At 40.9% G+C, this 25,442-nt stretch overlaps 1 protein-coding gene across 1 annotated transcript in view; it reads left to right on the forward strand.

The window, feature by feature from the left end:
- The window catches only part of LOC121677031 (60S ribosomal protein L7a), a 47,812-nt gene extending 29,822 nt beyond the window's left edge, over positions 1-17,990 (forward strand). The window contains exons 2-3 of the mRNA XM_042054352.1: positions 16,168-16,728; positions 17,970-17,990. Of these exons, the coding sequence (XP_041910286.1) occupies positions 16,168-16,728; positions 17,970-17,990 (582 nt within the window). The remainder of the gene's footprint in view (positions 1-16,167; positions 16,729-17,969) is intronic.
- Positions 17,991-25,442: the final 7,452 nt, after the last annotated feature.

The following is a 25,442-nucleotide window of genomic DNA, read 5'->3' on the forward strand; positions in this document are numbered from 1 at the left end:
GCCTCTATAAATGAGTACATGGTACAATCTGAAGAAGTCTTGTAGTTTAGTTAACAGCTTTGAGCCAGTATCAATTTCTTGGGTTTTAATAGAATTGTATATTTTATGGAAGATACTAACATAAGGGGAACTTGCCCAGACTACTATACCCAGCAAAACTTTCAACCACCATAGAAGGATAAAACAAGGTATCTCAAAACAGAACCAGATTTAATTAATGCCTAGCCACAAACCCAGCCCTACACAAAGTACTAGAAGTAAAATTCCAACCCAAGGAAGTTAGTTACATCTACAAAATCACAGATAATAGATGATCTCACAGCAACAAATCCCAAAAAGGGAAAAAAACACACGCAATAACTCCACCAACAATGAGAACTAAAATAACAGGAATTAACAAAAACTGGTCAGTAATATCCTTTAATATAAATGAACTCAATTCACCTATAAAAAGACACAGCCACAGACTGGATACAAAAACAGAATCCATCTTTCTGCTGCTCAACCTCAAAGACAGGAATCACCTCAGAGTAAAAGGCTGAGAGAAAAATTCCAATCAAATGGATCTAAAAAAACAAGCTGGTGTATCTATCCAAATATCTAACAAAAAGAATTTAAACTAAAATCAATCAAAAGAGATAAAGAAGGACATTTCATATTTGTCACAGGAAAAATTCATCAAGAAGAAATCTCAATCCTGAACATCTAGGCCCCAAATACAAGGGCACCCTCATATATAAAAGAAACACTACTAAAGCTTAAATCACACATAATACCCCACACACTAATAGTGGGAAACTTCAACACCTGACTCTCACCACTGGACAGGTCTGCCAGACAGAAACTTGACAGAGAAATAAGGGAACTAACAGATGTTATGACTCCAATGGACTTAATAGACATCTATAGAATATTTCATCCAAACATAAAAGAATATACCGTCTTCTCTGCACCTTATGGAACCTTCTCAAAAATTGACCACATACTAGGTAATAAAGCAAATCTCAAAAGATACAAAAACAATTGGAAAGACCCCATGTATCTTGTCAGATCACCAAGGTTTAAAATTAGAATTCAACAGCAACACTAATTTCAGAAATTCCACAAACACATGGAAATTAAACAATGTTTACCTGAATGACCAATGGATCAAAGAAGAAATAAAGGGAGAAGTTAAAGACTTCCTAAAATTCAATGAAAATGACCACACAACATACCCAAATTTATGGGACACAATGAAAGCAGTGTTAAGAAGAAAGTTTATAGCACTAAATGCCTACATAAAGAAGCTGGAAAAATTCCACACTAATGAGTTAATAGAAAACCTGAAAACTCTAGAAAAAAAGAAAAACAAACTGGCCCAGGAGGAGTAGATGGCAGGAAACAATCAAATTGAGAGCTGAAAACAATTATTTTGTAGAAACAAAACACAGTACAAAGAATCAATGAGACAAAGAGTTGGTTCTTTGAGAAAACAATCAAAATTGACAGACCTTTACCCAAACTAGCCAAAAGGCAGAGAAAGAATATCCAAACGGACAAAGTTAGAAATGAAAGGGGGGATATAACAACAGACACAAAGGAAATACAGAGAATCATCAGGTCAAACTTCGAAAACCTGTACTCCACAAAACTGGAAAACTTAAAGGAAATGGACAATTCTCTGGGAAAATATCACTTACCAAAATTAAATCAAGACTAGATAATCAAATTAAATAGGCTTATAACTGCTAAAGAAATAGAAACAGTCATCAAAAGTCTTCCAACCAAACAAAGCCCGGCAATATGGTTTCAGGGCAAAATTCTACAAGAATCTCAAAGAAAAGTTAATACCAATACTCCTGAAATTGTTCCACACAATACAAATAGAAGGAACATTGCCAAACTCTTTTTATGAGGCTACAATTACCCTAATACCCAAACAACACAAAGACATTACTAAAAAGGAGAATTACAGACCAATCTCACTCATGAATATTGATGCAAAAATACTCAATAAAATACTGACAAACTGAATCCAAGAACACATCAGAAAAATCACCCACCATTACCAAGTAGGCTTCACCTCAGAGATGCAGGGATGGTTCAACATACAAAAATCTGTCAATGTAATCCACCATATAAACAAATTGAAAATAAAACCCACATGGTCATCTCAATAGATGCTGAAAAGACAAAATACAACAACCCTTCATGATAAAGGTCTTGGAGAGAACAGGGATACAAGGAACATACCTAAATATAATAAAGGCAATATACAGCATGCCAACAGCCAACATGAAACTAAATGGAGAGAAATTCAAAGTAATCTCACTGAAATCAGGAACAAGACAAGGATGTCCGCAATAAAACAACAGTGATGTGGGAATCCCCTCTGTATGCTGTGATTACCATTAATGAATAAAGAAACTGCTTTGGACCTATAGCAAGGCAGAACTTAGATAGGTGGGAAAAACTAAACTGAATATTGGGAGGAAGAAAGGCAGAGTCTGGGGGAGATGTCATGGAGCCACCAGAGTCAGACATGCCGAATATTTTCTGGTAAATCACTGCCATGTGGCGATATACAGATTAATAGAAGTGGGTTAAATTATAAGAGTTAACCAATAAGAAGTTAGAGCTAACAGGCCAAGCAGTGGTTTAATTAATACAGTTTCTGTGTGGTTATTTTGGGGCTAAACTACCCGGGCGGCCAGGAAGAACAAGTGGCCAGCTCCCTCCAACACAATAGAAGGAGATCAAGAGGATAGAAATTGAAAAAGAAGTCAAACTCTCACTATTTTATATATATATATATGATAGTTTATATATATATGATAGTTTACATAAGTGACCCCAAAAACTTTGCAAAAGAACTTCTACAACTCAAATGTAGAAGGCATAAGATTAACTAAAAAAAATCAGTAGCCTTCCTTTATACAGATGATAAAAGGACTGAGAAAGAAATCAGAGAAACATCACCCTTTACAATAACTACAAATAACACAAAATATCTTGGAAATTGAAGAAGATACCAGAAGATGGAAAGATCTCCCATGTTCTTGAGTAGGTAAAATTAACATAGTAAAACTGGCAATCTCACCAAAAGCAATCTACGGATTCAATACAATACCCAACAAAATCCCAGCAAAATTCTTTACAGACCTCAAAAGAACAATACTCAACATCATGTGGAAAAGCAAAAAATCCAGGATAGTCAAAAACAATCCTGTACAATAAAGGAACTTCTGGATTCATCACAATCCCTGATTTCAAACTCTACTACAGAGCTACAGTAATGAAAATAACCTGATATTGGCATAAAAATGAAAGGACCAATTGAATTGAAGACCCAGATATCAATCCACATACTATACTTACGAACACCTGATTTTTGACAAAGAAGAAAAAATTTTAAAAAGAGAAAAAAATAACATATTCAACAAATGGTGCTGGCCTAACTGGACATCAACATGTAGAAGAATGAAAATTGAGCCATATCTATCACCATACACAAAACTCAAGTGCAATGGATCAAAGACCTCAATATAAAACCAACCATAGTAAACCTCATAGAAGAGAAATTGGGAAGTATACTTGAATGCCTTAGCACAGGAGGCCAGTTCCTAAATATAATACCAATAGCACAGACACTGAGAGAAACAATTAATAAATGGGACCTCCTGAAACTGAAAAGCTTCTGTAAAGCAAAGGACATGATCATCAAGACCTTCATCAACAATGTTTCTCTTGGGCATAACACACACACTACATGATCTCTACTGTTCACAACCATCAAGATCCTTGTATCTTATCAGGTGTGAATGTCACTGTCTGTTGTGTGGAAAGAGCGGCGGGCTGCTTCCCACCACCCGGCTAGCTTTACCTGAAATAATTACACAGAAACTGTATTCTTTTAAACACTGCCTGGCCCATTAGTTTCAGCCTCTTATTGGCTAATTCTCACATCTTGCTTTAACCCATATTTAGTAATCTGTGTAGCACCATGAGGTGGTGGCTTACCAGGCAAGATTCAGCGTGTCTGACCTGGCAGCTGACTCCATGACGTCTGCCTGAAGCATCTGCCTCACTGCCTTCTTCCCAGCATTCTGTTCTGTTTACTCCGCCAACCTAATTTTCTGTCCTATCAAAGGGCCAAGGCAGTTTCTTTATTAACCAATGAAAGTAACACATAGATACTCCTCCATCAACTGTCTATGTATGCAGTGGCAAAGAGACAGATGGATTTATGAGATTCTTGTTTTGTAAGATATGATTATATAAGGAGGTAATGAACCATAAAGTTGGGGCCCAGTTTAATCTTAAACTGTGGCTTAATAACCTCAAACAATTAATTTACCATGGATTAGCTTCAAGTTTATTATCTTATCTACAAAATAGGTATATGGGTCTAGAGATCTGGTTCACTTGATAAAAACACAAGCAGGGGAATCATGAGGACCTGATTTCAAATCCCTAGAATCTATGCAAAACGGCATCTATAGTATGACCATCTGGACCCCCAGCACTCTTACAGGGCAGTAGGAGGTGGAAACAGAATCCCCAGAAGCTCCAAGTCCACACAGAGTGATGCACACAGTAGAAAACCAACAAAGAAATCCTGCCTCAAACAAGGCAGAAGGTGAAATTGACACCTGAGATTGCACTCTGACCTACACACACACACAGTGTTGTGCACACACTCATACATATACACATTCACACCACACCATATACACATACAGAGATAAATGAAAACATAAATAACATTAAATAGACATATAACTTTATCTAATCCAGCACATGCTAGAAGGTTTGTTAATTGCAGTTAACTTTTAAAAATCTAGTTATCACTAAACATTATTGATTGACAAGAAGGCTTACTATATGAAATAATCCACATTGTGCATACAACTCGCAAGTGACAATTCAAAGGCCCCTTCCTTGCATAGGTGTTTTGCTACTGTATTTTTACAAATCTCCATGTAAAAAATATATTTAGTTATTCTCCATGGTCTGGATTTGCATGTCGATGCAGTTTAGCTCCCAGCCTAAACTCTGAAAGGTAAAATTAATCCTTGGAGTACCTGAATTATAAGGCTGGAGGCTACCATTGGAGATCCTGATATTGGTCACAGTTTCAGATTTATGAACTCATAAAACATTAACTACATTTCTTTGTGATTTGTGTCTGATTCTGTTTTTCACACATGATGTGTAAGTGAAGTATTGCTATTCCCACATGACATCAGTGCCCTTATAAACCTATAAAACAATTCTTGTATTTAACTGCATTCACATTTCTGAAAGTATAAATGCTGGATGATATAAAGACTAATAGAAAATCTATAGATTTCATGACGCTGCTCTCTTAGGAATGCGTGAGTGGAAGCAAGTCCAGGGTTAGCAAACTGGGTTCCAAAAGCAGAAGTTGGGGAAGGATGATGAAGCTATCCTCAAGGTCTCTAAGGGATTAGTTTCTATTTTTATTTTTCACATTTCCCTCAGGAATCATGGTGCATGCTACTTTGGGGAGAATGACATTTGCTGTGGTGAAGGTTTCCACAACTGGATAACATACCTACCAACCATACCTTAAACCAGGAACATGGGACAGGTAAACAACACAGAATTTCATCAATTTTTACTTTGGGCAGAATGTCTGCAGTCCCCAGAAATACACATGTCAGAACTTAATCACAAGTGAGAGAGCACTGGGGGGCTCAGACCTTCAGGAAGTGATTAGGTCATAACCCTGAAACTCTTGTACTGGTCACTTTTCTAATTGCTCTGATCAAATACGTGATAAAAAAGAAACTTACAGAAAGAGGGGTCACTTTCTGAGTTACAGTTTTGTGAAGGGAAAGTGTGGAAACAGTATTGGAAAGCAGCTGGTCACACTACGTCTGTACTCAAGAAGCAAAGAGTTCTGGGTGCTGGTGCTCAGCTTGATTCCTCCACTTTATTCATTTGAGGACCGTAGCTCATAGAATGATGCCAATAATATTTAGGGTGGATCTTTCAACCTCAATCGACTCAATCACGTTCAGATATCTGTCACTTAGGTTACTCTGGATCAGTGGTTCTCCGCCTGTGGGTCAAGACTTCTTTGGAGGTCACATATCAGATATTCTGCATATCATTTACATTACAATTTATAACAGCAGTGAAATTAAAGTTCTGAAGTAGCAATGAAATAATTTTATGGTTGGGGTCACCACAACATGAGGACCTGTGTTAAAGGATCACAGGATGAGGAAGGTTGAGAAATCTAGATGCTGTCAATGTAACAAATATTACCGTTGTCAGATTTACAATCAAACATATCACTTGAGATTATTAATATTCTACCCCTGGTCTCCAAAAGTCTCATTTTCATTTCATAATGTAAAATGCGTTTAATCTACCTCTGCATTCCCATAGATTTTTATCTGAAACTTCAAAAATCTGTTTTAAGACTTCAAGCAATCTCTTAACTGAGAGTCCCTATATAATCAAAAAATAAGTTTTAGGTCCCTTCCCAGCTTGCACCCAGAATCCTCCCCCCCTCCCCCTTCCTCATCCTCCCGTCTTTGGGGCCACAAAATCCCACAGCTCAGCCTGTTTGGGCTCTGGGGACCTGGAATTGAGTGCACCCAGGCCGGTGGGAGGTCCCCTCCTTCATTTGACTGCCCGGAGCAAGGTAGGCCTTTGTCTGAGAGCTGCTTGGCCTGCAAGGGGACCTGAAAGTCGGCAGGAGGATCCATCGTTCTTTGGGGTGAGTGAGGAGTGAGTGCCCGAACCTCGGCAGCTGCCCGGTGAGGGACCACCGACTCTCCACAACTCCCCCTGCCACCAGCACACTTCCTGCTCTTCCTGCAGGGGTTATTCTCCCCGGATACCGCCTCTCTCTCCCTGTCCCTTCCCAGCTTGCACCCAGAATCCTCCCCCTCTCCCCCTTCCTCATCCTCCCGTCTTTGGGGCCACAAAATCCCACAGCTCAGCCTGTTTGGGCTCTGGGGACCTGGAATTGAGTGCTCCCAGGCCGGTGGGAGGTCCCCTCCTTCATTTGACTGCCCGGAGCAAGGTAGGCCTTTGTCTGAGAGCTGCTTGGCCTGCAAGGGGACCTGAAAATCTGCAGGAGGATCCATCGTTCTTTGGGGTGAGTGAGGAGTGAGTGCCCGAACCGCGGCAGCTGCCCGGAGAGGGACCACCGACTCTCCACAACCCCCCCTGCCACCAGCACACTTCCTGCTCTTCCTGCAGGGGTTATTCTCCCCGGATACTGCCTCTCTCTTCCTGTCCCTTCCCAGCTTGCACCCAGAATCCTCCCCCCGTCCCCCTTCCTCATCCTCCCGTCTTTGGGGCCACAAAATCCCACAGCTCAGCCTGTTTGGGCTCTGGGGACCTGGAATTGAGGGCACCCAGGCCGGTGGGAGGTCCCCTCCTTCATTTGACTGCCCGGAGCAAGGTAGGCCTTTGTCTGAGAGCTGCTTGGCCTGCAAGGGGACCTGAAAGTCGGCAGGAGGATCCATCGTTCTTTGGGGTGAGTGAGGAGTGAGTGCCCGAACCTCGGCAGCTGCCCGGTGAGGGACCACCGACTCTCCACAACTCCCCCTGCCACCAGCACACTTCCTGCTCTTCCTGCAGGGGTTATTCTCCCCGGATACCGCCTCTCTCTCCCTGTCCCTTCCCAGCTTGCACCCAGAATCCTCCCCCCCTCCCCCTTCCTCATCCTCCCGTCTTTGGGGCCACAAAATCCCACAGCTCAGCCTGTTTGGGCTCTGGGGACCTGGAATTGAGTGCTCCCAGGCCGGTGGGAGGTCCCCTCCTTCATTTGACTGCCCGGAGCAAGGTAGGCCTTTGTCTGAGAGCTGCTTGGCCTGCAAGGGGACCTGAAAATCTGCAGGAGGATCCATCGTTCTTTGGGGTGAGTGAGGAGTGAGTGCCCGAACCGCGGCAGCTGCCCGGAGAGGGACCACCGACTCTCCACAACCCCCCCTGCCACCAGCACACTTCCTGCTCTTCCTGCAGGGGTTATTCTCCCCGGATACTGCCTCTCTCTTCCTGTCCCTTCCCAGCTTGCACCCAGAATCCTCCCCCCCTCCCCCTTCCTCATCCTCCCGTCTTTGGGGCCACAAAATCCCACAGCTCAGCCTGTTTGGGCTCTGGGGACCTGGAATTGAGTGCACCCAGGCCGGTGGGAGGTCCCCTCCTTCATTTGACTGCCCGGAGCAAGGTAGGCCTTTGTCTGAGAGCTGCTTGGCCTGCAAGGGGACCTGAAAGTCGGCAGGAGGATCCATCGTTCTTTGGGGTGAGTGAGGAGTGAGTGCCCGAACCTCGGCAGCTGCCCGGTGAGGGACCACCGACTCTCCACAACTCCCCCTGCCACCAGCACACTTCCTGCTCTTCCTGCAGGGGTTATTCTCCCCGGATACCGCCTCTCTCTCCCTGTCCCTTCCCAGCTTGCACCCAGAATCCTCCCCCCCTCCCCCTTCCTCATCCTCCCGTCTTTGGGGCCACAAAATCCCACAGCTCAGCCTGTTTGGGCTCTGGGGACCTGGAATTGAGTGCTCCCAGGCCGGTGGGAGGTCCCCTCCTTCATTTGACTGCCCGGAGCAAGGTAGGCCTTTGTCCAAGAGCTGCTTGGCCTGCAAGGGGACCTGAAAATCTGCAGGAGGATCCATCGTTCTTTGGGGTGAGTGAGGAGTGAGTGCCCGAACCGCGGCAGCTGCCCGGAGAGGGACCACCGACTCTCCACAACCCCCCCTGCCACCAGCACACTTCCTGCTCTTCCTGCAGGGGTTATTCTCCCCGGATACTGCCTCTCTCTTCCTGTCCCTTCCCAGCTTGCACCCAGAATCCTACCCCTCTCCCCCTGCCTCATCCTCCCGTCTTTGGGGCCACAAAATCCCACAGCTCAGCCTGTTTGGGCTCTGGGGACCTGGAATTGAGGGCACCCAGGCCGGTGGGAGGTCCCCTCCTTCATTTGACTGCCCGGAGCAAGGTAGGCCTTTGTCTGAGAGCTGCTTGGCCTGCAAGGGGACCTCACAGTCTGCAGAAGGATCCATCATTCTTTGGGGAAGAGATGGGCAGGCGCCAATGCAGGAGCTCCTCCAACAACATGAAAGGCAACATGACATCACCACAAGCCAGACATCCCGAAACAACAAGAATTGAACACCCTACCCCAGAAGATATAGAAGAAACCGACATTAAACAGTACTTTATAAAAATAATAGAGGACCTTAAACAGGAGGTAAAAAACTGCCATAAAGAAATGGAGATGACAAACAAAAAGGTAGACGAAATAAATAAATCTCTCAAAGATACCCAAGAAAAACAAGAAAAACAAGAAAAAGCAATCAAACAGGTAAGGGAAACAGTACAAGACCTGATAAATGAAATGGAGGTATTGAAGAAAACACAATCTGAGGGACGACTGGAAATGGAAACTCTGAGTAAACGAACAGAAACTTCAGAGACAAGTATTTCCAACCGAATACAAGAGATGGAAGAAAGAATCTCGGACTCTGAAGATACTATAGAAGAAATAAACTCACAGATTAAAGAACTAAACAAATCTAACAAATTCTTAACACAAAACATTCAGGAAATCTGGGACACCATGAAAAGACCAAACCTAAGAATAATTGGGGTAGAAGAAGGAGAAGAATTACAACTCAAAGGCCCAGAAAACATATTCAACAAAATTATAGAAGAAAACTTCCCCAACCTAAAGAAGGATGTTCCTATGAAGGTACAAGAAGCCTACAGAACACCAAATAGACTGGATCAAAAGAAAGCATCCCCACGCCATATAATAATCAAAACACAAAACATACAGAATAAAGAACAGATATTAAGAGCTGCAAAGGAAAAAGGTCAAGTAACATATAAAGGGAAACCTATCAGAATTACACCTGATTTCTCAATGGAAACCATGAAAGCCAGAAGAGCTTGGATAGATGTGCTACAGACACTTAGGGAACATGGATGCAAACCTAGACTATTATACCCAGCAAAGCTTGCATTCACCATTGATGGAGAAAACAAGATATTCCAGGACAAAAACAGATTTAAACAATACGCAGCCACAAATCCAGCCTTGCAGAAAGTAATAGAAGGAAAATCACAAACCAAGGAGTCCAACAACGCCGACAATAACTCAGGCATCTAGCGACCCTTCACCAGCACAACTAGAAGAAGGGAAACACACAAACTCTACTACTAAAAATGACTGAAGTTAACAACCACTGGTCATTAATATCACTTAATATCAATGGACTCAATTCACCTATAAAAAGGCACAGGCTAAGAGACTGGATACGAAAACAGAATCCAACATTTTGCTGTTTACAAGAAACACACCTCAACCACAAAGACAGGCACCTACTCAGAGTAAAGGGTTGGGAAAAGGTTTATCAAGCAAATGGCCCTAAGAAACAAGCGGGTGTGGCCATACTAATTTCCAACAAAGTTGACTTCAAACTAAAATCAATCAGAAGAGATGGAAAGGGACACTTTATACTCATAACAGGAAAAATCCTTCAGAATGAAGTCTCAATCCTGAATATCTATGCCCCTAATATAAAAGCTCCCACTTATGTAAAAGAAACACTTCTAGAACTCAAGGCAGCCATCAAACCACACACACTAATAGTTGGAGACTTCAACACTCCTCTCTCACCAATGGACAGGTCAATCAGACAGAAACCTAACAGAGAATTGAAAGACTTAATGGAGGTAATGAACCAAATGGACTTAACAGACATCTATAGAACATTCCACCCAAATAGGAAAGAATATACCTTCTTCTCTGCGGCTCATGGAACCTTTTCGAAAATTGACCATATACTTGGTAACAAAGCAAACTTCCACAGTTACAAAAAAATATTAGTAACCACCTGTGTCTTATCGGATCACCATGGATTAAAATTAGAATTCAACAACAATGCTACCCCCAGAAGGCCCACAAACTCATGGAAACTGAACAGTCAACTACTGACCCACACCTGGGTCAAGGAAGAAATAAAGAAAGAAATTAAAGTCTTTCTTGAATTTAATGAAAACAAAGACACAACATACTCAAACCTATGGGACACAATGAAAGCAGTGCTAAGAGGAAAGTTCATAGCACTAAGTGCCCACTTAAAGAAAACGGAGAAAGCACTCATTGGTGACTTAACAGCACACCTGAAAGCTCTGGAAAAAAAAGAAGCAGACTCACCTAGGAGAAGTAGAAGACTGGAAATAATCAAACTGAGGGCAGAAATCAACAAAATAGAAACACAGAAAACAATCCAAAGAATCAATGAAACAAGAAGCTGGTTCTTGGAGAAAATCAACAAGATTGACAAACCCTTAGCCAATCTAATCAAACGGCAGAGGGAGAACACGCAAATTAACAAGATCAGAAATGAAAAGGGGGACATAACCACAGACACAGAGGAAATTCAGAAAATCATTAGATCTTACTACAAAAGCCTGTATGCCACAAAATTGGAAAATGTAAAAGAAATGGACAGTTTTTTAGATAAATACCATATACCAAAGTTAAACCAGGACCAGGTAAATGCTCTAAATCGTCCTGTTAGTCGCGAAGAATTAGAAACTGTTATCAGAAACCTCCCTACCAAAAAGAGCCCAGGACCAGATGGTTTCAATGCGGAATTCTACCAGAACTTCCAAGAAGACCTAATACCTATACTCCTTAAGGTATTTCATAATATAGAAACACAAGAATCACTGCCAAATTCCTTCTATGAAGCTACAGTTACCCTGATACCTAAACCACACAAAGACTCAACCAAGAAAGAGAATTACAGGCCAATCTCACTCATGAACATGGACGCAAAAATTCTCAATAAAATACTGGCAAACCGAATCCAAGAACACATTAGAAAAATTATCCATTACGATCAAGTAGGCTTCATCCCAGAGATGCAGGGCTGGTTCAACATACGAAAATCTATTAATGTAATCCATCATATAAACAAACTGAAGGAAAAAAACCATATGGTCATCTCATTAGATGCTGAAAAAGCATTTGACAAAATTCAGCACCCTTTTATGATAAAGGTCTTGGAGAGATTAGGGATACAAGGGTCATTCCTAAATATAATAAAAGCTATTTACAGCAAACCGACAGCTAACATCAAATTAAACGGAGAGAAACTCAAGGCTATCCCACTAAATTCAGGAACACGACAAGGCTGTCCACTCTCTCCTTATCTCTTCAATATAGTGCTTGAAGTTCTAGCAATAGCAATAAGACAACATAAGGGAATCAAGGGGATCCAATTTGGAAAGGAAGAAGTTAAACTTTCATTATTTGCAGATGATATGATAGTATACATAAGCGACCCCAAAAACTCCACCAAAGAACTCCTACAGCTGATAAACTCCTTCAGTAACGTGGCAGGATACAAGATCAACTCCAAAAAATCAGTCGCCCTCCTATACACAAAGGATAAGGAAGCAGAGAGGGAAATCAGAGAAGTATCACCTTTCACAATAGCCACAAATAGCATAAGATATCTGGGAGTATCGCTAACCAAGGAAGTGAAGGATTTATATGACAAGAACTTTAAGTCTTTGAAGAAAGAAATTGAAGAGGATACCAGAAAATGGAAGGATCTCCCCTGCTCGTGGATTGGGAGGATCAACATAGTAAAAATGGCAATTCTACCAAAAGCAATCTATAGATTCAATGCAATCCCAATCAAGGTCCCATTAAAATTCTTCACAGAGATTGAGAAGACAATAATCAACTTTATATGGAAAAACAAGAAACCCAGGATAGCCAAAAAAATCTTATACAATAAAGGTACTTCTGGAGGCATTACCATCCCTGACTTCAAACTCTATTACAGAGCTACAGTATTGAAAACGGCTTGGTATTGGCATAAGAACAGAGAAGTTGACCAATGGAATCGTATAGAAGACCCGGATCTTAAACCACAAACCTATGAACACCTGATTTTTGATAAAGGAGCCAAAAGTACACAATGGAAAAAAGAGGGCATCTTCAACAAATGGTTCTGGCATAACTGGATGTCAACCTGTAGAAGAATGAAAGTAGATCCATATCTATCACCATGCACAAAACTCAAGTCCAAATGGATTAAAGACCTCAATATTAATTTGAACACATTGAGATTGATAGAGGAGAAAGTGGGAAGTACTCTACAACAAATGGGCACAGGGAACCGTTTCCTATGCATAACCCCAGCTGCACAGACTTTAAGGGCAACATTGAATAAATGGGACCTCCTGAAGTTGAGCAGCTTCTGTAAAGCAAAGGACATTGTCACTAAGACACAAAGGCAGCCTACTGACTGGGAAAAGATCTTCACCAACCCTGCAACTGACAAAGGTCTGATCTCTAAAATATATAAGGAACTCAAGAGACTAGACGGTAAAATGCCAATTAACCCAATTAAAAAATGGGGCGATGAACTGAACAGAGAATTCTCAACAGAAGAAGTTCGAATGGCCAAAAGACACTTAAGGTCATGCTCAACCTCCCTAGCTATCAGGGAAATGCAAATCAAAACAACTTTGAGATATCATCTCACACCTGTCAGATTGGCTAAAATCCAAAACACCAATAATAACCTTTGCTGGAGAGGTTGTGGGGTAAGGGGCACACTCATCCATTGCTGGTGGGAATGCAAACTTGTGCAACCACTTTGGAAAGCAGTGTGGCGGTTTCTCAGGAAATTCGGGATCAACCTACCCCAGGACCCAGCAATTCCACTATTGGGAATCTACCCAAGAGATGCCCAATCATACAACAAAAGCATATGCTCATCTATGTTCATAGCAGCATTATTTGTAATAGCCAGATCCTGGAGACAGCCTAGATGCCCTTCAGTGGAAGAATGGATGAAGAAACTGTGGAATATATACATGCTAGAATACTACTCAGCGGTAAAAAACAATGACATCTTGAATTTTGCAGGCAAATGGATGGAAATAGAAAACACTATTCTGAGTGAGGTAACCCAGACCCATAAAGATGAACATGGGATGTACTCACTCATATTCGGTTTCTAGCCATGATTATAGGATATCGAGCCTATAAGTTTGGGATCCTTGAGAAGATAATAAGAAGGTGAACTCCCAAAAAAGATATAGTAATCCTCCTGGATATTGGAAGTAGACACGATCGCCAGGCAAAATTGGGAACTTGAGGGTTGGGCAAGACTGGGCCAAGGGAAGATGGGGAGAGAAAAGTGTGAAGGGGAGAGCGGGGGGAGCTCGGAGGAATGGGGTGCTTGGGATATAGGAAGGGTGGATATGAGAGCAGTGAAGCATATATCTGAATTTAAGGAGCTACCTGAGGGTTGTCAAGAGACTTGACCCTAGAGGGGTTCCCCGGTTTCCAGGGAGACGCCCCCAGTTAGTTCCTTGGGCAGCTGAGGAGAGGGAGCCTGAAAAGGCCAGTTCCTATAGCCATACTGATGAATTTCTTGCATATCACCATAGAACCTCCACCTGACGATAGATGAAGAAAATGACAGAGCCCCACCTTGGAGCACCGGACTGAGCTCCCAAGGTCCTGATGAGGAGCAGAAGGAGAGAGAACATGAGAAGGAAAGTCAGGACCGTGAGGGAACCTCCAGCTGGCGACAGATGGGGAAGGTGACTGAGCCCCACATTGGAGCACTGGACTGAGCTCCCAAGGTCCCGATGAGGAGCAGAGGGAGCGAGAACATGAGGGAGAAAGTCAGGAACGAGAGGGGTGCGTTCACTCATGGAGACGGTGGGACAGAACTAATGGGAGATCACCAACTCCAGTTGGAATGGGACTGATGGATCATGCGACCAAACCCGTCTCTCTGAGTGTGGCCAACAGCGGGGGCTGACTGAGAAGCAAAGGACAATGGCTCTGGGCTCTGATTCTTCTTCATGGACGGGCTCTATGGGAGCCTTCTCAGCTTGGTCGATCACCTTCCTGGACCTGGGGGGAGTTGGGAGGACCTTGGTCTTGGCATGGAGTGGGGAACCCTGATGGCTCCTTGGCCTTGAGAGGGAGGGAGGGGAGGTATGGGTGGAGGGGAGGGGAGGGAAGGGGGAGAAGGAGGGGAGAGAAAGGGGAGAAGGAGGGGAGGGAGGGGGGAGGAGGAGGGAAGGAGATGGAAATTTTTAAATATAAAAAAAAATAAACCATGAGAAAAAAAAAAAAAAAAAAAAAAAAACAAAAAAAAAAAAAAAGAAAAATGAAGTGAAAAAATATGAAAAAAAAAAAAAAATAAGTTTTAACTTCAAACGTAAGTTGTCACAGAATAAACTTTACTACCCATAAATAAGGAATGGTGGCATAAGAAGAAAGAGTTGCATATACTGCATCTGGAGCTCATAACAGAATTATTAGATCTCTGAAGGGTTTCAGTAGCCCTGTCTTCCTTCTCTACCTCCTAAAGCACATATAGCTTCTCGATAGAGCTAGCTCTCCTCTGTACCTCCTGCTTTCCTTAATGGATCTCCCATGACTATGACATCTCCAACATTTTAGTGTCTCCAATTCAACCTAGGCTTCATCTTCACAACTTCACATAATATATCCTAAGGATTTCCTTGCAGAAACTCCAATCCTGTCATATATTGTCTGGCTTAAGCACCTTCTGTAACTGTAGTAATAGAATCCATGACCACATAAATCAAGATCATTTCATGACTGCAAAACTAGTACCATGTGGACAATGCTATCAACTTCTGCTCTAAGCTTTGGATAGAGCACCATACCCTTAGATCAATGCCAATTCTGTAGTAGCTGCCATGGGTACTTTGCATATTAAATCTGCAAAAAAAAATGCTTTCCTATGCAGTTACTTTAGAACAGGAAACCTCTTCTACAGCATTATCAGTTCAGGTTCTCTTAAATAAATTTGTATTTTCACAAGGTAGAGTCTTCAATGCCTAGACTCTAGCCCTTAGGACACTTTTCTTATTGTCCTTGTGCAGAGCAGGAAGTTTCTCTCTTTATAGTCATGAAGATTTATTATTTAATAATTACAATAGCCATTTATGTGAATTTATAAATTAGCTTAAGAAAAATGATTTCTTATTAAAATAACAAATAAAAGAAAGCATATTTGGAAACAAAATTTTCATGTGTATATATGCTTCTTAAATACTTTTTATACTTGTATTTACTAAAATACAGTCTGCAGACTTGATGTACTTTCTTTGACTTTTAAGACATTTTATAAGCGGCTCAAAGTTCCTCCTGCCATTAACCAGTTCACCCAGGCCCTGGACCGGCAAACAGCTACCCAGTTGCTTAAACTTGCCCACAAGTACAGGCCAGAGACCAAGCAGGAGAAGAAGCAAAGGCTGCTGGCCCGTGCTGAGAAGAAAGCTGCTGGCAAAGGGGATGTGCCAACTAAGAGACCACCTGTCCTTCGAGCGGGCGTCAATACAGTCACCACTTTGGTAGAGAACAAGAAGGCTCAGCTGGTGGTGATTGCCCACGACGTAGACCCCATTGAGCTGGTGGTCTTCCTGCCCGCCCTGTGTCAGAAGATGGGGGTCCCCTACTGCATCATCAAGGGAAAAGCCAGGCTGGGGCGGTTGGTCCACAGGAAGACGTGCACCACTGTTGCCTTCACACAAGTTAACTTGGAAGACAAGGGTGCTCTGGCCAAGCTGGTGGAAGCTATTAGGACCAACTACAACGACAGATATGATGAGATCTGCCGCCACTGGGGAGGCAACTTCCTGGGTCCTAAATCTGTGGCTCGAATTGCCAAGCTGGAAAAGGCAAAGGCCAAAGAACTCGCCACTAAACTGGGTTAAATGTACTGCTGAGTTTTCTGTACATAAATATAATTACAAAACTTCAAAAAAAGACATTTTAATTAAAGTAGAATTATAATACTGCCCTCCTTCCCTTTTCAGACCTTTACAAATACCCTCCCTCCAAACACCTACCATATCCTTCCTCACTCTCAGATTCATACCATCTTTTTTCTTTGATTAATATTGCAACATATATACACATATATATACATATATACACATACATACATATACACACATATACATATATACACATATACATAAATGCATACATGCATATATACATAAATACATACATGCATATATACATATATGCATATATACATACATGCATATATGCATACATACGCACATATACATAAATGCATGTATATGCATATATACATGCGTGCATATACACATATACGCATAAATGCATATATACATGTATATGCATACATAAATATGTGAATATATGAATTCATGAATATGTGCATACATACATATATGAATATATGAATATATGCATATATGAATATATGCATATGCGAACACATGAACACATGAATATATGAATATATGAATATATGAATGTATGCATACGTGTATATATGAATATATACATATATGAATATATACATATATTCATACATTCATATATGAATGTATGAATATATGAATGTATGAATATATGAATAAATAAATAAATGAATATACGAATATATGCATATATCAATATATGAATATATGAATATATGAATATATGAATGTATGAATATATGAATATATGAATGTATGAATATATGAATATATGCATATATGCATATGTGCATATATGAATGTATGCATATATGCATATATGAATGTATGCATATGTGCATATATGAATATATGCACATATGCATATATGAATGTATGCATATGTGCATATATGAATATATGCATATACACATATATGAATATATACGTGCATATATACATGTATACATATATACATATATGCATATATGCATATATACATATATACACATATACACATATACACATATACATATGTACACATATACATATGTACACATATACACATATACACATATACACATATACACATATACACATATACACATATACATATATACATATGTGTGTTTATATTTGTGTGTACAAAATATAAATAAAATCGGCTGGGCTCATTTTTGTCATTTGTGTGTGTATGCTTTCAGGGTTTGAGCATTCTGAATTAGACAACCGATAGGGAGCTCATGCGAGTCCCAGAAGTTATGACTTCCCTGTAGTTCTTTGTCTAGGGATATTACTCCATGAAATTTTTTCTCCCCTCCACATTAATATGGCCACTGATACTGCCATCACTTTGGTCTTATTTATGCAACCACTCCTAGAAGAGACTGTTTCCCAGTGGCCTTGCCAGAGGTTCCTCTTTACTGGACCTTATTTATTAATTACAGGTAAGCACTTGCCTTGTGCCTCTTTCTCCCGTCAAGTGACACATCTTTCATATCTTTTTCCGATCTTCATAGTTTTCTTGCTCTGTAGACCTGGATAAGAACAGTGGTCAGTAAACACCACAGGCTGAATGCTACCCTTTCTTGAGATTTCCTCTACCAAGCAAATTAATCTATTGCCTTTAAACACTACCTCTCTCAAATTCCCAGGACACAAGTAGAATACAGCCAGATTATTTACTAGAATAAACAATGAATGCCACCTAGCACAATTCCCGACAGAGTCCTTGTTCTACTTGGAAGGACTTGTTCTACGTGAACACAGAACTCTATGACCCACAGTTCTCTGAGCCTTCTGTTCTGCCAGATTCCCACTGATATGGTCCATTAAACTCTGCTTACAGAACTCTAGGGTTTTTCTAAGGCAAAGTTCCATATTCTTCCCACAAACTATTTATAGAGGCCTAAGAATACATGTTCACTTTTATCACACTAGTGGTTCCACTTCTTAGTGCCACTTTTTTTAATCTTAGCTACTTTGCACATGACCAAATACGCACTGAAAGCAATGAAAGAGAAGCTCATAGTTCCAAGGTACAGTCCATCATGGCAGCATTGCAGCAGGAGTAGGAGGCGGTGGGTCACATTGCATCTACAGTCAGGAAGCAGAAAGAGATGAATGCTGGTGCTCAGCTTGATTGCTACTAGTTACTCAGTCCAGGCGATGGAATGGCACCAACCCACATTTATAATGAATCATCCCACTTCAAGTAACCCAACCTGGAAACTGCCTCACTTACATACCCAGAGGTACCTTCTAGCCCATTTTAGAGCAGGCTACAATAGCAATCAATATGAACCATCAGAGCCCTGATTAAAGGGCCAGTACTTTTAAACATGATGTACCAGAGAGCTTCTTTGCTGTTTTGCTGTCATATAGATGGAATAACACTGTGTTCCTTAGGCTGTTTCAATTACTACTCAGAGTAAAGAATCCTCTTGTCTCGACATTCTGAGAAGCTGGGATTACAGACTCACACTACTATGCCCAGCTTTGTCTTGCCTCTTTTACCATGTAAGGACACACATGAAATGGACCAGAATAGAACACAATGATGTCTACTGATACTAATGGAAATTTGAATCAGAAAGATCATGAGTTCAAAGTCAGATTGGCAGCATGGGCTACACAGTAAGTACCTGTTAGAGATAGAGGGAGGGGAGAGAGAGAAAGGCAGAGAGACAGATAGACACAGAGAGGGGGAGGGAGGGTGGGAGGAAGGGAGAGAGAGGGGAGAGAGAGGGGAGAGGGGGGAGAGAGAGAGAGAGAGAGAGAGAGAGAGAGAGAGAGAGAGAGAGAGACTTAAGGAATGAAAGGAGGGAGGTCCCTCACCAGACAATGAAATAAGTACTCATGAGGAATCTTTCAGGACCAAGACATCATACTTCCTAGCTCTGAAAACTTTAAGAAATGAACTTTGTCCCATCTCATGGTATTCTGTTATAACAATCCAGAACACCTTGGTTCTAGAGATATTACACAGTTTCTATGAATGATACACAAGTGACTTCTTGATTGTGAATTTGACCAAATTCAAAATAACATTAGAAAAATGGTAAAACTTTAAAGTAACTGTAGCTCCATACACAGACATTTTTAAGCTATATAATTTTCGTGGCTCTAAAAGGGCCATAGACATGGAAATAAAACAAAACTTCCAAAGAACTTTAATGGGGTAAGTAGAAGGAATAAGAGAACAAATAAAAAATAGCGAAATGGAAAGGAAGTAGAGGAGATCTTCAAATGTTTTAAATAAAGTGGGCATCAGTTAAAGCAGAAAAACATCAATTTATGTCCTTCTCATCAAAACTCCTTGTTTTATACAATTTGCCATTAAAACAGGGCTCCTGAGAGTTTTTTTTAAAAGTTATTGTTAAGAATTACATTAGAACTTTTGGTGCATACTGCAATCTCCTCCTGCAGACTGGGATATCTTCAATGGACAGCTTCCTACCATCCAGCCTCTTCACACTCAGCCTACGCTGTAAGCTGAAGCCTCTCCTCAGACACTTCTGCTATTCTGAGAGTAATAGCTAAGTGCTTCCATCAAAAGATCTCCTACTCTTGCTATTGTACATGCGAGAACTCTAAAAATTCTGGACTGCTGATGAAGCTAAAATGTTTCAGATGTCCTTTTGCTTTGGGCTCTGAGCCTACATTTAAGGACTTTGGCATTTCTTTTATTGTGACTTCTTGTTTGTTTTTGTTTTTTCGAGACAGGGTTTCTCTGCAGCTTTTTTAGAGCCTGTCCTGGACCTAGCTCTTGTAGACCAGGCTGGCCTCGAACTCACAGAGATCCGCCTGCCTCTGCCTCCCGAGTGCTGGGATTAAAGGCGTGCGCCACCACCGCCCGGCTTATTGTGACTTCTTATCTTTAATTTTAGGTTATAGCCATGCATCTGAATACACACACACACACACACACACACACACACACACACTGAGGAGTTTTTTTCTAGGAGACTCTAGTCTTTCATAACAACTGACTTCTAACAAATCTGTTTCATGGTCCTTCTCTATGTGTCTAGGTGTATCTGCTTATTGGAATGATAATTCTGGTTTAAACTCAAATGGCCTATCACTACATTTATAATGACCCCATTAATGAGAGAAATCGAGTGTTATCTGTATGTTATAATAGTGTTAACTGAAACTGATAGAATACAATTTATCCAAGGATACGCCATGAAGAAAATGCAGGCCTAACAAGATGTCTCAGTGAATAAAGCACTTATCAAATAAACATGATGATCTGAGGTTACATCCCCAGAACCCACACCAGTATGGCTGCAGTGGTGTGCACTTGCATTCCTAGCACTCCCATAAGAATATGGGAGGAAAAGACAGAAGAATCTCTGGCAGCTTTCAGGCAAATTATCATGGTACATTGGTATATTGGCAAAGAAGAAACCATGTCACGAACAAGGTGAAAGGTGGAAGGTGACACCTGAGTGTCTGTCTTCTGACCTAGGTGTGTAAATGTGTGCACATGTGTGTGCACATGCACGCACACACACACACACAAAATAAGAGAGAGAGAGAGAGAGAGAGAGAGAGAGAGAGAGAGAGAGAGAGAGTGTGTTCCGAGAAAAAACTTTAGTATATACATACTCCAGGCAATTAGTCCGGAGGACTTTTCTACTCTGCACTAGAGAAGCTACAACAAATAAGTACATTTAGTAGAGAAGCATGATGGCTTCATGGTGCCAGCAAGCCAACTGAATGTAGACATCATGTAGAATATTTAGTATTTTTTTCTCTTCACTCTAACAAAGTCTGTTAACAGCTAGGTAAAATGTACCTACCAGCTGTCTCATGAGTATGTTGGCTCCAATAGGGCCTTAGCTCACTTTAAACACTTTACAAAAAAACTGAAGAGGGCATTCAGATCACATATCTTTTCTTTGACTTCAAATAGGTCACGCTTAGGCCCAGAGATGCATTTCCTGATTGAAAATGAACTCCAAATAATGTATTTAAATGAGTATATTATAAATATACCAGAGTTTGCAATCTCCAGAGTAAGGAAGGAAAGTAACAGATTTGTTGTTAGTCACAGTCTCCAAGGCCAAAGCTTGTGAAAACTGCTTTAGAGACTCCAATAGGCCTTATCAAACCTGTGATAAGACTATCAAAACATTTCACCTTTCCAAAAAAGAGCTTTGAAACCCAAGTGTCCTCAAGCTGGTGCCCATGGAAACAGTTATACCTATAGAAATCTTTTCATAGGAAAAGCAAGCTTGTCTTGCTCCTTGAAGCAAAGCACGGGGGTTTTTCCAGGATGCTCTGAATCACTAGCGTCCCTTGACTTGAACTGCTTCTGCCTACAATTGCCCCTCTACTCAACTGCCAAAGAAAGAGAAAAGTTAAACTTTGGACCATCCATAAAAGTCAAATGATGTCTCTGTCTAGCTAAACAAACAAGAGGTGATTCACTGGCTGATTTGTCCTTCCAGAGTGGCAGAGGAAAAGAATTTATTGCTTGTCTCAGGTATCCTTCAACATGACCTGCAAAGCAAGCAGATTTAATGTAACCTTAGCTTGGTGCTCAGGGATTTCTGGCACAACTCCAAAAACCACTTGCATTATTTGCATTTTTTATTGCTTTATAAATAAGACCATTCAAAATTTCTACCTCCTCCCCTCTCATTTTCCTCCCACTTCCCAACCCACCCTCCTCCCTTCCCCTCCAGACATAAGAGAGGGCAGGTTACCCTGCCCTGTGGGAAGTCCAAGGCCCTCCCCCCTCCATCCAGGCCTAGGAAGGTATACATCCAAATAGACTAGGATCCCAAAAAACCAGTACATGCAGTAGAATCAAAACCCAGTGCCATTGTCATTGGCTTCTCAGTAAGCCCTCATTGTCAGCAAAATTCAGAGAGTCCAGTTTGATCACATGCTCGTTCAGTCCCAGTCCAGCTGGCCTTGGCGAGCTCCCATTAGATCAGTCACACTGTCTCAGTGGGTGGATGCACCCCTAGCAGTTCTGACTTCCTTGCTCATCTTCTCCCTCCTTCTGCTCTTCAAATGGACCTTGGGAACTTAGTCCATTGCTCTGATGTGGGTCTCTGTCTCTATCTCCATCCATCGCCGGATGAAGGTTCTATGGTAATATTCAAGATATTCACCAGTGTGGCTATGGGACAAGGCCAGTTCAGGCATCCATTATTTGAATTTTACATACACACTCTCACATTCTCACATTTTCACATTCTCACATTCTCACATTCTCTCTCTCTCTCTCTCTCTCTCTCTCTCTCACACACACACACACACACACACATCACATACACACACATACACAGAGAGAGTGAGGGAGGATAGAGATAGAGAGAGTGAGAGCGAGCGAGCAAGAGAGAGAGAGAGAGAGAGAGAGAGAAAGAGAGAGAGAGAGAGACTCTTTGTCATGCCAAGGTCATTCAATATCAGGGCCATTAAAATCTCTCTAAAATAATGCCCCATTATCAAGACTAATTAAATCATAGCTAAATTCACTAAGCAACGTCTGTACTTTAGAAATGCTTATTCACCATTCTAGCACTGCTTATTAAAAACAAAAAGCTTTCAACAAGGGGAAACCATCTGCATCTTTCCATTAAAACATTCCTCTCTTCCTCAGTCCCACTCTTACAGACTCATAGCCAGCAGCAGCAACAATAACAAATCCATACAAGTTCAAAAAGGAGACTTAAAGGGTTTAGTGTTTGGTGTTCTAGCCATTACCTCTTCAGCTATAAAATGCTTACCTCTCATTTTCCAGCAGCTTCTCTGAGTCAGAGACAGTTCCTATCGCATTATTTCACAGATTGCATCATTATGCATGGCTTATAGCACTTTAGGGAAAAGATAGAATGTAAACAGTTCTATACAAACACACATTATCAGAGAAAGCAGACAGAGTGGATGGGTAATGAACAACATTGGACAGTGACATCATTATTAATGTAGACACTTCATCCATAAAATAGAGAATGCAAGTAAGAAGATAAGAAATTATACCAAACATCTCACAATGCCCTAGTAACTTAAGCTCTTACTACTTAGTGTCATCCTGATAATATTAAATTTTGACCAGAAGATAAAAGGAACTTTCTCAAACAGATTTTCAATTCAGGAAGACTTTCTGTTTAATGCCACTACATGTCAGATTAGTTCATTTCCATTCTATTATTTGGTGTTACTCTACTACAAAACCCTGCACAGACTGATTCCAAACACCTAATAGAATCACTGATATAAGTACCTACAATGAACAATGCACAGGCAGCCTGCATATGGGGGTTCTTTTGAATTTGTCCATATTGTGTTTCATAGTCTAAGTTGATGAAAATGACTGACCAGGCTTCTTCCTCATACCAATATGAATTCTATTTTTTTGCATTTTCTATGAAAATGGCATATGGGTGAAATGTAAGCAACAGGAAAAAATTAAAAACATTCTCAGTCACTAATTCCTCACTACCTCACCATCCTTACTACCTGCATTAATGTTTTCTATTTTATTAATATACTCAATTAACATCCCATTACTTTCTTTCATTTATATATTCTTATTCATAAGTATGCTTTTCTGTGAATTTAAACTGTTTTTGTTTTTCTTTATGAAGTTTTTCAGTATCCTTCAATAAGCATTGTCTTAGTTAGACTTTCATTGCTGTAAAAAAAACACCATGACCACAGTAACTCTTATAAAGAAAACATTTGATTGGGGTGGCTCACTTACAGTTTGAGTGGTTCAGCCCTTTGTCATCATGATGGGGAGCATAGCAGAATGCCAGCAGATGTGGAACTGGCTACATCTTGGCAGAAGGCAGCAGGAAGTCAACTGACACACTGGGTGGAATTCTGAGCATAGAAACTCCCAGAGCCTGCCCCCATAGTGGCGTATTTCCTTCAACAAGGCCATACCCACTCCAACAAAACCACACCTACTAATAGTACTACTCCCTATGAGATTGTGGGGGTCAATTTCATTCAAACCACCACGAGCGCTAATCTTTTATTTTCTAAATTTCCAAAGCAGCAATTCAAGATTTCAATATGCAACATAATCTTCTAGAGGACTTTAAAAAAGAAATTAAGAACACATTACTGGGTCCTTCCCACCACAGTTTCTGATTCAGAAATTCCAGAGTATAGGCATATAACTTGTATTTCTAATAAATCCCTAAATAATAGCATTACTGCTGCCTGGGGCCATACCTTAAAGACCAACAATCCACAATGCTTACCATCAATAAACCTAGAACTTGAGAATTATTACATTATTCTTCAGTTGAGTTGTGAACGTACTTATCTGCTAAATAATATTTTATGAAGCAACCCCCCCCCAAAAAAAAAATCTAATGCAAAGTGACCTGAACAAAAGAGGACTTCATTTTCTTACTTATCTGTAACACTTAGATACTAGTAACTCCATGACACTTTCAAAGACTCCATCTCCCTGTTCCTTTATGTTCTTCCCTACACAGAATTGTCCTCAGTATAAGACAGATTCCTTCCTGGCAATAACATAGCTGTAAACTCTAATCAAGAGTAAATGTGTCATTAACACCTAGAGGGGCATGCAGAGATTCTTATCAGAATTTCAAATAAATAAGAGAAACAAATTTCACCCTGACTCTGTAACCTGGTATAAGTTTCCTGTTAAAGGAAAGGATAAACACAGAAGG

The sequence above is a fragment of the Arvicola amphibius genome, chromosome X (assembly GCF_903992535.2).
Source record: "Arvicola amphibius chromosome X, mArvAmp1.2, whole genome shotgun sequence".
Lineage (NCBI taxonomy): Eukaryota > Metazoa > Chordata > Mammalia > Rodentia > Cricetidae > Arvicola > Arvicola amphibius.